Here is a 14,830-nt window from a genome sequence, read left to right on the forward strand (position 1 = left end):
CCCTGCCGTTGTCCAGGGCCATAGCTCCAGGGAAGCAGCAGCCCCAAAGTGAAGGTGGCAGAAAGGATCTGTGCACTGAGGCAGAGAGAGGCAGCCCCGAGGTCCACAGGTGCCTGCTCCTCAATGTGGCAGCTGGGCTTGTGGCACTTGGCCCCTCCTGTACGGCGGGGTTGCACCCCCAGCTCCATAGGACATGTTAGAGATGGGAGCAGAGACAAATAATTTTCTGCTGGATTCTTTATTGTGTTTCCCTATATCAGGATCCTGACTCCATATGTACATCAAGTCTTTCAGGGTGGTAAGCACTGTTACAGTGCTGAGAATAATGTTATTTAAGTAGAATAATAAAAGAAGTATAATAAACAAAGACTCATATGACCAAAAGAGCATCCGAGCTTTTCCTGAGGATGCTGGACACCTTACTAACACTGCAGTACTCCATGTTAAAATATTTTCTGCAAGGCTTCCTTGATCTCCTTGTTCCTCAAGCTGTACATGAGCGGGTTCAGTACTGGAGGCACTACGGAGTAAAGAAATGACACCACCAGATCCAGGACTGAGGAGGAGATGGAGGGGGGCTTCAGGTGGGCAAATATAACAGTGCTGAGAAACAGGGAGACAACGGCCAGGTGAGGGAGGCACGTGGAAAAGGCTTTGTGCCGCCCCTGCTGAGAGGGGATCCTCATCACTGCCTTGAAGATTTGGACGTAGGACACCACAATGAAAACAAAACAACCAAAGAGTAAACAGGCAGTAACCGCAATAAGGCCAACCTCCCTGAGGTAGGCATTTGTGGAGGAGAGCCTGAGAATCTTGGGTATTTCACAGAAGAACTGGTCTATAGCATTCCCCTTGCAGAGGGGGATTGAAAATGTATTGGCTGTGTGCAGGACAGCATTGAGAAATCCACTGCCCCAGGCGATTGCCGAAATGTAGAGACAACCTCTGCTGCCCAGGAGGGTGCCATAGTGCAAGGGTTTGCAGATGGCAATGTAGCGGTCATAGGACATGACAGTGAGAAGAAAATACTCTGCTGAAATTAAAAAGACAGATACAAAGACTTGAAGAGCACACCCCAAGAAAGAGATGGCCCTGGTGTCCCACAGGGAATTGGCCATGGCTTTGGGGACAGTGGTAGAGATGGATCCCAGGTCAAGGAGGGAGAGGTTCACGAGGAAGAAGTACATGGGGGTGTGGAGGCGGTGGTCACGTGCTATGGCGGTGATGATGAGGCCGTTGCCCAGGAGGGCAGCCAGGTAGATGCCCAGGAAGAGCCAGAAGTGCAAGAGCTGCAGCTCCCGTGTGTCTGCAAATGCCATGAGGAGGAACTGGTTGATGTAGGTCCCATTGGACATGTGTTGCTTCTGGGCATGGAAACTGCTAAAGGAGATAACACAGAAAAAATCAGAGAAGCTTCTCTCAGCAAAATCTTATTCATTCAATGAGAAATAATTAAGGGTGCTTTTCTTTCCTGGGGGACTGTGATGCAGCTCCGAGGCTTCAGCTCTGGTTGGTGTTTGGCTGAGTGTTTTGTGCAGAGCAGTGCCCTCTACCCATGGGCTCCTTAAGGGTCAGCTCTGCTTTACAGCAATGACACGTGGAGGAAGAAACAACCCCGTGTGTTTGGAGGGGGGGGTTCCTGGAGAGGAGTTCCCTGAACTGCGCTATAGCACAGGGTAAAAAGCTCAGAAGGACGCTTTCTTCCACAGAGGAAGGTGGGAAGTCAGGTGAATGTAATGTGTCTCCTTAGACTGTGTTTCAGGATTCAGACACCCTGATCCCACTTGGGAAATGTTCTTGGGAAGGGTAACAAAGCACAGCTATGCAGCATAATGATGAATAGGACAGGACCGGGATGCTGATTTGCATGAGCAGATCAGGTGCTCTCAGCCACCACAAAGGTCCTGGAGGAGAGCTCTGCCCTTCTGGAGTGATGCTCACAGCCCCACAGGACTCCCTGTCCAGCAGAACCAGGGCTCTTAAGGTGACGTCTGCTGAAGGAAGCAACGTCTTCTTGCCCAAGCACTGCCTGCAGTGTCTCAAGCTGGGAAAATTAAGACCCTTCCGGCCATGGAAAACAGCTCCAGGGCAGCACCCTCCAGGTCCGTGTCCAAGCAGGCACTCAAGCACCCCCAAGACTTTCTCCACACCACCAGTCTTATTGCCAGGGACCCCAAGAGCATGAAGAAGAGCAGCACAACCCGGGGCAGAAACAAAGGAAAACTCTGTGACTCTTCTGTGAAGGGCAGCAAGGAGAGGAGAGGCAGGCAGGCACTCAGGAAAGCCTTCTCCTTGCCCAGCAGAGCCCAGCACCTCCCAGTCAGCAAAATGCCAGGGCAGTAGCTCTCAGCCTTTTTGCGGTGCAGAGGGAAGAGGCCACGTGTCAGGAGAGATGCACCTCTGCTGTGCTGGAGCTCTGGCTGCAGCGGAGGCAGCTCCTGCCCTGGTCCAAGGGCAGAGGCTGTGCTGGGTGGGAGATGAGAGCAGGGGTCTTGCTCCAAGGAGGGGTCTGCCTTGGAAGAGGTGACAGGGAGAGGTGACATTGTCCTTCCCATGACATTGCCGGTTGGACTTTTGTAGAGGTCTCTGCTCATGAGTCTGCTGTCTGGAACTATCCCTGCCAGAAAAGGTTTCTCTGCCCTCAATTTCTACCCCTCTCAGGGATCACAGAGACCATCAGCAGCTGCTGTCTGCTCAGCTCTGCCCTGAAGAAACCTCCCAGTTTCAGGCACTCTCCAGAGGTACTCCCCGCTTGCAGGCCGTAAGGAGCAGGTCAGACAAAGCCTGATAAGGACAACAAAGGTGATGCTGGTGCTCCCTGTAGGTAGAACAGTGGGTGGAAGCAGTTCACTTGGCTCCTACCACACCTATGGATCTCTCAGTGGGGCAGTTCAGGACTCCCTCTCTACAATTAGCAGCACCTTTTCTTTTTTCCCCGAAAGAGCAGGGAACTGAAAGCATAGGCTCAGGAAAGCTCTTCACCTTCAGGGCAGCGCCTGCCTCTGGCAAAGTCCCGTCTGAAATGGCCTGGGCAGCTCTGGGTGCACACCCTGGCTTCAGACCTTCACACTTGTCTAACATGAGCCTCTGGGCTGGGAGCCCTCCTGACAGATCCTGAAGCCTGGAGGCTAGGAGAGCTTCAGGAGAGCCTCCCTGGAACCACAGCTGCATTGCCCTGCACCAAGAGACTTACCGTGTCAGGGGCTGTCCAGATTCCTTCCCTTTCAGCTCTCCCCTCTCCTCCCACTCTCAGCTGCCTTTAATCTCTCCCTGCCCTACTCCTTTTCCCAGAGCCCTTCTGCACTTTGCAGAGGAGCTCTTCCCTGGCAGAGCTGTCTCTCGGCAGTGCTGCCTGCTTGCCATGAGTCATCCCAGGAGCCTGTCTCAGCCCAGGAGCAGAGGACCAGCCCAAGGTGTCAATGTCTCTGCCCCCACCCCACTCTGCACTGCCTCCAGGTGTCTCTGGGGCTCTCCAGGAACCTGCTTGGAAAGAGGCTGAAGCAATTACCCGTGTTTCCTGCCTCACTTCTGCAGGGACAGCACAGGACCTATAGGGGAGCCTTGTCCCCTCACAGCGGGTGTGTCACAGACACCCATGGCGGCATCTCAGATTAATTGGGTGCTCGTGTCAATGTGACTGATTCCCACCCCCGCAGAGAGGTCAGCCCTGTCCCATCTCTATAGGGTAGATGCAAGGCACTGCACTGTCGTGGTTTAACCCGGCTGGCAACTAAGCACCACGCAGCCGCTCGCTCACTCCCCCCGCAACCCTCAGTGGGATGGGGGAGAGAATTGGAAAAAAAAAAAAAGTAAGACCCATGGGTTGAGATAGAGACAGTTTAATAAAACACCAGAGGCAAATAATAGTAACAATGATAAAAGAACACACAAAACAAGTGATGCACAATGCAATTGCTCACCACCCGCTGACCAATGCTCAGCCCATCCCCGAGCAGTGATTGCTGCCCCCTGGCCAACTCCCCCCAGTTTCTATACTGAGCATGATGCCATACGGTCTGGAATAGTCCCTTGGCCAGCTGGGGTCAGCTGTCCTGTCTGTGCTGAAGCTGAAAAGTCCTTGACTAGTGTGAACCCTGCTCAGCAACAACTGAAACATTCAGCAGCACCTGGTTCTTCCAGGACATCGGTGCCTTTCTCCACCAAAGGCCCTCCAGGGCTGCAGAGACACCCCAGACAGTCGTGCCCTCTGCTGCCAGGGATGCAGAGCCCAGCCCTCTTTCTCTCTCACCTTGGGCACAGCAGGGATTGCTCTCTTTGGGGGCACCTCGTGTCTGTCTTGCCATGCCCTCTGCCTTCTCCTCCAGCATGTGTCTGCCATGAAGCAAAGCTTTTGCCTGCACGGGCTCTTGGGTGCTTGGTATCACCACGGCAAGTCTGAGCTTGGCCCTGGAGCCACAATTCTGGGGCCAAAGCCCAGATGTTCAGCACTCTGCTTGGACTGGGAAGAGGCATGAGGAGCTGGACCCCCGTGGTCTGTCACAAGCTGTGACGTTGATGGAATAACTTGGGATGCATAGTGGGACATCTCACACAGCTTGCATGCTGCAATGGCTAGATAAAGGTTCTTCACTGGAGTGTCATCCAAGGCTGCACCCTACTTTCACATCCCTCAACCAGTTCTTTTTTATTTGTCAGCACAAGGTCCAGTAGGGCTGCTCTCTTTGTTGGCTCCTCCATCACCTGTATCAAAAAGTTATCATTGATGTTCTGCAGGAACCTCCTGGACTGTGTGAACCTTGCTGTGTGGTGCCTCCAGCAGATGCCAGGGTAGCTGAAGTGCCCCATGAAAGCCAGGGCCTGTGATTGTGAGGCTACTTTCAGCTGTCTGTTGAAGGTCTCGTCTGCTTCCTCTTCCCGGTCAGGTGGCCCGTAGTAAATACCCACAACAGTGTCATTCATATTGACCCGTCCCTTAATTTTTACCCATAAGCTCTCAACTTGTCCTTCATCCACCCGCAGGCAGAGCTCTATACATTCCAGATGCTGCCTCACTTAGAAAGCAACTCCAACACCTCTCCTCCTTGGCCTGTTTAAAATTATCTATAACAAGCATTAATTGTGACACCTAAACTAAACACCTTCTCAAATAATTGGGCTCTTACCACCGATCTGCAATACACCACATCTTTATGACATAGAGGCAAGAGGCAACCGTACTACGACTCTATGAGCTGACAAGGTGAATTGACTGTAGTCACAGGGTGGCCTGTGATAGATTCGTTCGACCCTTTGACCAGAGAGGTGGTGGTTTGGTGCAGGCTCCAGAAGAGGCAAAGGCCTGAGCTCTAGCCGGGCCATGAACTCCTGGTGTTTCAATCTGTTCTCTGAAAGCCCACAAAGGAGCAGAGTGACACCGTGAGCATCGATGCATATGAGCTTTTACCACTGATTGTGTGACTGACACATGAACAGCAGATGGCTTTCCCAAGACCCATTTATCAAGGAAAAAAGTAAGTTGTGGGTACAAGGAGCCCCATGCCTACCTTTTCCATCACATGTAATTTGACTACGAGCCAACCGCTTTATCCCATAAACGTGACAGCCTGAGTGAGCCTTCTCTGAGCTCTCCCTGCTAGGCAGTGTGGCTGCATGGCGGTGATCTGCCCTGGAGCTGGGGCACCTCTCAAGATTGCTCCTCCAGGCAGGGAGACGTTCTACCAAGGACAGATCTTTGGTAAGCCACCAAGATCACACATAACCTTGTAGTATGGTAACTTTCATTTTGTCTTGGTAACTCTGATTGCCTGCTGAATTGATGGGAATGAAACATTACATAAATTTTGCATGTACAATCCCTTAGAAATAGACCACTGTTTGAGTCTGAGACTAAGATTGGACCTGGCCACACCTAAGCTCCATCAGGTGTTTAGAAAGCAAGGGGTTCTGCTCTGAACCCTGTGACTTAACGGGAGGGTCTTCCTTAGCCTTTTGCAGCCACGGACTCTCTGTGAATCGTTCTGACTCTGGTGTAACTCAGTTTCCCTTTGTGTGTTTCTTCCACGCAGTAATTAATAGAGTGAACCTTGCCATTGAATGTTGTTAAGTTGCACTTCTACAACATCATACTGAAACCCCTTTTGCTTATACCTTTGACAGTGATTCTTCAAGCAACGTAAATCAATTTCCAATATAAGGCCAACATGTTAATAGTGGGGGTAAAGGTGAGGGGCTGGGGTGAGCAATGGGGTAAAGGTAATGGTGGAGGGTATGGGTTTGGGGTTTGGCTTAGATGTAAGGTTTGAGGTTAGGGATAGGCCATGCTCAGTTAGGCTGGTGACAGTGGATTGCTGGCAGGGGGGGGGGGCCTATTTTGGGCTTAAGGTTAGAGACAGTGTAAGGGCTTAAAATGGAAGTTTTCAGTCAGTGTTTTCACAGTAACTTCTCCGTAACCCATTTTACCTCTTCAAAATCTTTTCTGTCTGTTGGCCAAGACTCTCTTCACTCCTCCAGATCTCCCATCTCTTTTGCCCGGGCTGCTCCTGACCTCCCCAAAGGTATCGTCTTGTTGCGGGAAGCTTTCTGATGACCTTCACGACCTCCGAGTATCTCTCTCCCTGCTTCTGATGAGTCAGAAGTGACCTCACAGCCAGCATCCAAGGGGCCATATTGTCTGCTGAGCTTGAGAGGCCTTTTCACAGCCTACCCAGCAGCCCTGGAGGAAGGTGATGCCCTGCACCATCCCAGAGATTCCCTGCCTGCAAACCTGCTCAATCCATCTTGTTTAATATCTTTATCAATGACCTGGACAAGACGATTGAGTGCACCCTCAGTAAATTTGCAGATGACACCAAACTGGGTGGCAGTGTTGATCTGCTTGAGGGGAGGAGGGCTCTGCAGAGGGACCTGGACAGGCTGGATCGATGGGCCCAGGCCAACTGTACGAGGTTCAACAAGGCCAAGTGCCGTGTCCTGCACTTTGTTCACAACAACCCCATGCAGCGCTACAGGCTTGGGGAAGAGTGGCTGGAAAGCTGTCTGGTGGAAAAAGACCTGGGGGTACTGGTTGACAGCCAGCTGAATATGAGCCAGCAGTGTGCCCAGGTGGCCAAGAAGGCCAATGGCATCCTAGCCTGTATCAGGAATAGTGTGGCCAGCAGGAGTAGGGAAGTGATCGTGCCCCTGGACTCGGCACTGGTGAGGCCACACCTCAAATACTGGGTTCAGTTTTGGGCCCCTCACTCCAAGAAAGATGTTGCATTGCTGGAACATGTCCAGAGGAGAGACACAAAGCTGATGAAGGGTCTGGAGCACAAGTCTTATGAGGAGCGTCTGAGGGAACTGGGGTTGTTTAGTCTGGAGAAGAGGAGGCTGAGGGGAGACCTGATCACCCTCTACATCTACCTGACAGGAGACTGTAGGGAGGTGGGGGTCGGCCTCTTCTCCCTAGTAACGGATGATAGGACGAGGGGGAATGGTCTGAAGTTTCACCAGGGCAGGTTTAGGTTGGACATTAGGAAAAATTTCTTCACAGAAAGGGTTGTCAGGCTCTGGAATGGGCTGCCCAGGGAGGTGGTCGAGTACGCATCCCTAGAGGTATTTAAAAGAAGCATAGATGAGGGGCTTAGGGACATGGTTTAGTGGCAGGGTTAGATTAACGGTTGGACTTGATGACCTTAAAGTTCTTTTCCAACCTAGACGATTCTATGATTCTAAGGATTCTTGTGTCACTTTTCCCACATGGGTGTTTCTGTTACCACAAGACGTCCTGTATGCAGTGGCCGCCTCTGTGCAGACAACTGAATCAAACCCAGAATGCAAACTTCAGAAAAAAAATTAAAGCCTCTGGAGAAAAAAATCTATGTAATAGCTGAAAAAGCCTTGGTTTCCAGCTTTTAATGATTTTTTAATGAAATTTTGCTGACCACTGAGGGACACTACTAGTATCTGGCTCCTTGGAGGACTTTGTACCACTGATGGAATTTGTTCCTGATCGTCCAGCCAATTTTCCATACAGTGTCAGACCTGAAGGGACTGCTTCTCCAACTAGTCCAGGCCTCCTGAGGAGACACTCTGGATCATGATCACTTGCAGAATGACCTCTCGTCTAAAGTAAAAAGTAATGATGTGCTACCTTTAACATGGAAAAAAAAATTTAGTAGATGCACTTTGAAGTCTTCCTCCTTAACTGTGCTATGAAACAGCTCCAATTAGCTATGCAAGTCTTGAAGACTTGAAAAAAATTACAGACAGATAAAAAGGTCGTGAGGGCATTTGGGGCTCATTACATGAACCTCAGCTGCTGAGAGAAGACTGAACAAGCATCTCAAGAAGTCCAAGTCAGAAGCAAAACCCAAAGTTCCTTGAAGCATTCATGGGCCCCACTGAGGGCAATCACTGACAAAGGCTCCCCATGGACTCATTAGAGCAGATAACTGGAGGCCATGCTTGCGGGTAGGCAAAGGCCCTGAGCAGTTGCCTGTAATGCTGAGAAAAGCCTTGGCTTTGTTTGAGGAAGCAGAAAGGCCAAACTCTGAGGCTCTGGCAAGACAGAGCCTGAGACCCTCACATTAAAGTTCCATCTCATGGGCCTTGGTGGCACAGGCAACAACCATAGCCAAGGCAACAAACACCACAGTCCTGTTACACCTTGCAGCCTTGCCAGAGGCCTTGGCCATCTCTTCTGCAGGCTGCCTACACTGTCCCATGCCTGCACCTCTTTCCCCTCCGGCATTTCTATACCTTCACTGAGGTCTCTTTACTCTCTCTGGCCATTCCTTGAAACACAAAGCCATGGGCTGATCCAGACTCCCTCTGGGTGACATCTTGCACCACAAAGCTACACTTTGAGTGAGACTTCTTTGTCCTCACGTCCTGTCCGAATCCTTCCAAGCTGCTCTTTGTTGAGGTTTCCTTCTCTTCCCACTGCCAAGAAAAGCTCCAGCATCTCTGAAACCACCCTTCCAGCAGCTGCACGCTACTACTAGAGGGCCCTGAGCCTCCACTAGGCTAAAGAAGCCTGGGTCCCTCAGCCTCTCTATACAGGCCCCAACCACCATCCTGGAAGATGTCTTCTGCAGCCTCTCTAGTTCCTCCCCATTCCTCCAGACCAGGAGCCCCACAGCCAGACACACGAGTCCAGAGGTGGCAGCAGCAGTGCTGATACAAGGGGGATGAGAACTCCCTTCTCTGGGTGTCCATGCTCCAAGTAACACAGCCCTCTATGCAGCCGGCTTTATTCATGGTGAGTTGGGCCCCCTGGCTCCTATGGCATTCCTCTTTGTGCCAGGCCCTTCTCGTCAGGAACACCACTGCGATGGTCAGGTCCCAGCCTGTCCTCATGTTCAGTTATTCTGCCCTCAAAACCCCGGTTGCAACTTTTCCTTTTATAACTTCATGAGGTTTCTATTGCCAGATCCCAGATTTTCTCAGGGTCCCTCAGGAGTGAAGCTCTGTGCGGGCAGCTGTTCCTGTGTGCGCAGGAGGTAGTGCTTTCATGGAATTGCTAATCAAGGTAGGAATTGCCCTGGTGACAAGCTCAGAGACACCAAAGGAGTATGCAAAGGTAACAAGCTAGGGCCAGGGAGGAAAAGGTGAACAGAGATGTGCTGTTTGCATGGGAAGGTATGAGGGTGGTCAAAGGAAAGAAATTGTGAAGGCCGAGAATAGAGGAAAGGAAAGGAAAGGTAAAACAAAGGAAATATTTGGAGTCTTTCAGGGGTAACTGCCAAGCAGCCCCACATCTGACCATCAATGCCTGGAGTGGGATGAGAAAGCCACTGATCATCTCAGCAAACCTCTTTCTGTCTGGCTTAAGTGGCCACTGGGAACCTGAGGGCTTTCCCTTCCATCTTAAAGGAAAGAGCTGTTGTGCATGGAAGCACAGACTCATTCATGCTCGAAGGGACCTCAGGAAGTCTCCAGGCCAACCAAGCTCCTGCTCTCAGCAGGGTCAGCTATGGACTCAGAGAAGGTTGCTCAGGGGTTTATTCATTTGGGGCTTGGAAAGCTGCAAGGATGGAGATGAAACAAGCTCTCTGGGAAGTCTCCTTCAGTGCTGGAGTGTCTTGATGGGCATAACGATTTTCCTCCCTTGTTGCAGCTGATGCCAGTTGGCCCTCATGACTTTGCTGGCTCCATTTATTGCTGATAGACAAGAAGATCTGGGAAGAGTGGAATTAGGTTGCCCCAAAGCCTTCCTGTTCTCCCAGCTTTGCACCTTTGCAGCACAGGCAGACAATGGCATCCTGGGCTGCGTCAGGAATAGCACTGCCGAAGGCTTGATGGAGGTGATTCTTCCTCTCTAGTCAGCCCTGCTACAGATGGTCTTGCCGACTTCCCTCAGCGTTTTCTGCCCTACCACCTCACGTGCACTGCACCCAATGCTGCCCTCCTCATCTTCCACCAGTCCTGCCTTGTCTGCTTGTGAAAAACTGGTCAAGGAGAACCTCCAGCCATGGTGGCTCAGGGACCACCTTCCTCCTTCCCTCCAAACAAGGCCTTCTAGCAGAAGTCCATGCTCTCCAGAGTAGAAGACCATTGTCGAGCAAGGAGTTAGTGAGCCATGTCATAGTAAATCTGAGTAAACCCAGGCCCCTGCTGTGCTGTGCTCCATGTACAGCTTGGCCTTCAGGCGGTGTTGTGCTGAGCATATTCCTGGGTTTCAGGATCAACTTGATTGCAGTGAGAAGCCTGCAGGAAGCTCCCACCTGATAGCAGTGATTAGGTCACTTGCGTGTCCTTACCTATATCAAAAACTGCCACAACAAATTCCCATGTGAACAGCCTCTTGTGGGGACAGTAGAAATGATGACTTGAATTTTTTTCCTTCCAAGGAAACACTGAAAACAATCACAGGAGCAAAATGGGATAACCCTTCTACAGATGGGATCTATAAGACTTGCTGCACCAGCTGACCAGACAGAGGTAACCTCGCCATGATATTCCAAGCCACGTGCCTGCTGCTGGCCTTTCAGCTGCTTGGATCAACACAAACAAACCACATGGCTGCTGCTGTCCCAGCAGGTACTCAGGCAGAAAGGACATGACAGCCATATGCAAGACCTCTTCCTGGATGAGCCTACCAGGTGTTTTAGGAAAGGCATTCCCACAATCAGCTTTCCAGCCATGTGCCTTCTGCTGGTCTGTCAGAGACAGTGGCAGATGGGAACCTAAAGGCGCATATCCCAGTCATGAGTCAAGGGCTGACCTATCAGCTTCTGAAGAATGAAATGACCTCTCAGTCCTTTCCCAGCCATTTCCCCACTGGTGGCCTATCAACTCCAGAGACGGAAGTGACATCACTGCCACCTTCACAGCTTTTTACCTCCTGCTGGCCCATGAGATCCTGAGGCACAACTGACTTGACCATAGCATTACCAACAATCCCCTCCTTGTGGCCTACGACTTGATCAGATGCACGTAACCTCACATTTCTCCTCCAATGCCATGCGGATGTTCCGGGAGCTCACGATCCCCCTCCTGCCCCAAGGGCCCAAACGGCTTAAGCTGGGGTTAGGAAAGGGTTGAAGGTGAGGGGATTTGAGCCTGCAAAAGAAGGGCTTTGGGGGTCAAGTTAAGGTTGAGGGATTAGAGCTCACCTTCCATGGTTAACCGATCAGGCAAAGGGTTACAGGGTAGGTTTGGTGTTCTGCTGAGGGTGTCTGGTTAGTGTTTAGACTATGGTCTACCTTTGTGCATTAGGGTTTTGTTGAGGGCTGCGGTCAGGACTGGGGTTAAGGCCAGTGGTTTAATGCTAGAGGTAAGAGCAAGTGATTAGGGTGATCAATACTGTAAGAGTATGAGTAATGTTATGTTATGTGACTGGACTTTTGTTTAGAGGTAAATTTTGAGATGATGGATTAGAGAGGTGGATTCCTTTAGGGGTGAGGTCTTGCATTTAGGGGTAGGCTTAGGACTTATGGTTCCTAGTTAGAAACAGGGTAAAGGCCTAACACAAATGTTTTCACAGCCAATGTCCCAGTGGCATCACAATTATCTGAGCAGATCTTACCTCTTCACAATCTGCCATCTCTGTTGGCCAAGCCCCTATTCCCTCCCATGTATCTCCCATCTCCCTTGTCCCAGCTAGCCCTGACCTCTCCAAATGTTTCATCTTGTTGGGGGCTGTACTGTAATGGCTTTCCAGACCTCCAAGTATCTCTCTGCTCACTGCTGGCCAGTCAGAAGTGACCTCACGGCCAGCATCCAAGGGGACACAATGTGCTGCTGTGCTGGAGAGGTCCCTGCTCAGACACCCCAGCAGTGCTGGAGGCAGCTGATGCCCTGCACCACGCCTGAGCCACTCTGCCTGGAGATCCTGCTCCAGAAGGGCACCCAGATCTCCTGGGGCACACTTCCCACAGAGGTGCTTCAGCTGCCCCAGCACATCCTGGAGGCAGTGAGCACCTCTGTGTGGACAACTGAAGCAAGCCCCGAATGTAGATTTTAGGATAAATTTGAAACCTCTGCAGAAAAGAACTCTTTCTAATAGCTGAAAAACTTTCCTCTCCAGCATTGCTAATTTTTTATGAATTTTGGTAAACTTTGTCATAGTTTTTTATTAACAGCACCATGGGTATGTACTAGCTAGATGATTATTTTCTCATGTATTATGTAAATAGTTTTTTGCAGCCACTTACCAAAATAAATGGTCTTACTGACGGTTCCAATGGGGAAACATTGCTCAGAGGAACTACTGTGTTTATAGTGGCACATTTTCTCTCTTTAATTCCGCCTCTGTGTCTTTTCTCCTTCCTCTGCCTATCCTATCTTCAGTGAGCTCTCCAGGGGAAAGATTCATTGAATGACAGAAGAACTCATGTCGGAGGATACCTGAACATTGTCTTGTCTGACTCTCCTGTTGGAGGCAGGGTGACCTAGATGAGGTATCTCAAAGGCTCCCCCAATTTTCCTTCATCTACAAAGGAGCTGAAGGTGAGTTCCATCCCATCATACAGGGAGATAATCAAGACGTTCAACAGTTGAGGCCCAAAGTGCTGTCATCACAAAGGAATGCCCAAAGTGGGGGGCTCTCAGGAGGACTCTCTACCACTGATGTCATCTGAGCCTGTTCATCCAGCATAACTCCCCCCCACCTCAACGTGTTCTTTTTCAGTGCAGATATCACCACTCCGGCTATAAGGAGACCATGGGAGACCATGTCTAAGGCTTTGTTAAACTCCAGGTATGCAACATCACCCACTTTCCCCTCCCACAGGCATTTAGCAATCCTTCTCTTTTCCTTCACGTGCCTGGAGATGGTTGCACGAGGACTTGCCCCATCACCTTCCCAGGGGCTAAGGTGAAGCTGACCAGCCTGTAATTCTTACAGACCTCCTTCTTGCCTGTTGTGAAGAAGGGTTTGATATTTTCTTTTTCTAAGGACTTTGGAACTTCCTGGATCACCCTGGCTTTTCTGAGATGTTTGAGAGAGGCCTCATGTTGACACTGGCTAGCTCCACCAGCACCTCTCTCCTCCTTCCCATGCCAAAAGCCTTCTCTGCATCCCACACTGTCAGAAGACTGACTTGGGTGTAGCACACTGTGTGTCACACAGAGAAGGACGAGTGTGCTGTAGGAAACAGTGACACTAGATAGACCTTCAGGCTGCCCACACTGGGTGGGAGAGCTGCTCCAGGGTGGAAGCTCTGATGCACACACGGAATACCGGCATGAACAGGAAGGGGAGGGCTGGCTCTACAAAGCAGGTTGTGAAAGCAAACGGCACGAGTGTCAGTGTCACGGCAAGGGAGCACCAGTGAAATGACAGAAGAAGCTGTCTGCTCCACTGTAGACACAGAACTTTCTGGGACAAGGAGGACGTGCTTATTGTAGATGAGAAACATCCCCCCAGCAAAGATGTAGCTGCCTCCTGGAGACAGGCCTTCTAGTTCATGAGTCTTGCAAAGAGAGAAGTGGGTGGCATACAGCCCAGTACAGAGCATAGGAAGCGGCCACCAGCAGGAAAAACTCAGTTACCTGCAAAAGGTGCAGAAAACAGTGCTAATAGTACTACAGCAGCTGGGGTGTGGTGGTGGAGCTGTAGTGAGCGTTCAAGTGTTCCACCCCCAGCATAATGATGAGGGTGTTCCCGACCCCAGTGACAGGGCAGGTCATGAGAGAGAGCAGGAAGAGATTTGTCTAAGAGTGGGGGACGTTCCCCATTTGCAGTATGGGAAGCTCCATCAGTGATGTCTGATTTCCCCATTGCAATTTTTCCACAGAAGGCTTTAGGTCCTTCTTGTCCCCTCTCTCCTTGTAGGACACCTATGAGGAAGAACATCTGTTTCTTTGTTGGTTGCTTAAAGACATTGTGAATGAAGGTCAGAAAGATGAACCTTGGAGGGGTGTGTGCCACTGAGTGCATTCACCTTCCCTAGATGTGCTCTGTGCCTTGTGAAAGGTGAAAAATGCCGCCTTCTGGAGGGCAATGTCACTCATGCTTGCAGAATCCCTTCGGACTGCGCAGGTGAGATGCTCTGCAGGCACCTACCGTTCATAGTGTGTAATGAAAGGGACAGGCCAGAAAGCCAAGGAAGCGTGAGGTAGCATTTGCAATGAACCTGTCCAAAGTGGGTGAGAGAAATCTCTCTGGGATGTTGGGGGCTGTTCCTGGTGTAAAACACAGAAATGCCAGGGCTTCTTGTAGTGTCCACACCTGAGCTGGCCTCGTGCACTCCTCACACACACATCTGAGACGCCCCAAGGCATGCGGAATGAACCCAGGAACCTTAGTTCAAGGAAGCACATCCCAGTGCTGCATTCATGTGTTTTCCCAGGGAACATTGCTCTCAACGTGAAGAAACCCCAAGACACTGTCCCACAGGCCTTCATGGAATCCTGTGTTTGGTTTGTGCAGCAAGGTTTAGAC

The 14,830-nt window shown here is 50.7% G+C and overlaps 1 protein-coding gene across 1 annotated transcript; it reads right to left on the reverse strand.

The window, feature by feature from the left end:
* Positions 1-443: 443 nt before the first annotated feature.
* On the reverse strand, positions 444-1,355 carry LOC118453087 (olfactory receptor 14A16-like). The gene has a single exon (XM_035902113.1). It carries the CDS (start codon positions 1,353-1,355, stop codon positions 444-446), a length of 912 nt encoding a protein of 303 aa, XP_035758006.1.
* Positions 1,356-14,830: the final 13,475 nt, after the last annotated feature.

The sequence above is a fragment of the Egretta garzetta genome, unplaced genomic scaffold (genome assembly GCF_000687185.1).
Source record: "Egretta garzetta isolate BGI_Z169 unplaced genomic scaffold, ASM68718v1 scaffold119, whole genome shotgun sequence".
In the NCBI taxonomy this organism is placed as follows: domain Eukaryota; kingdom Metazoa; phylum Chordata; class Aves; order Pelecaniformes; family Ardeidae; genus Egretta; species Egretta garzetta.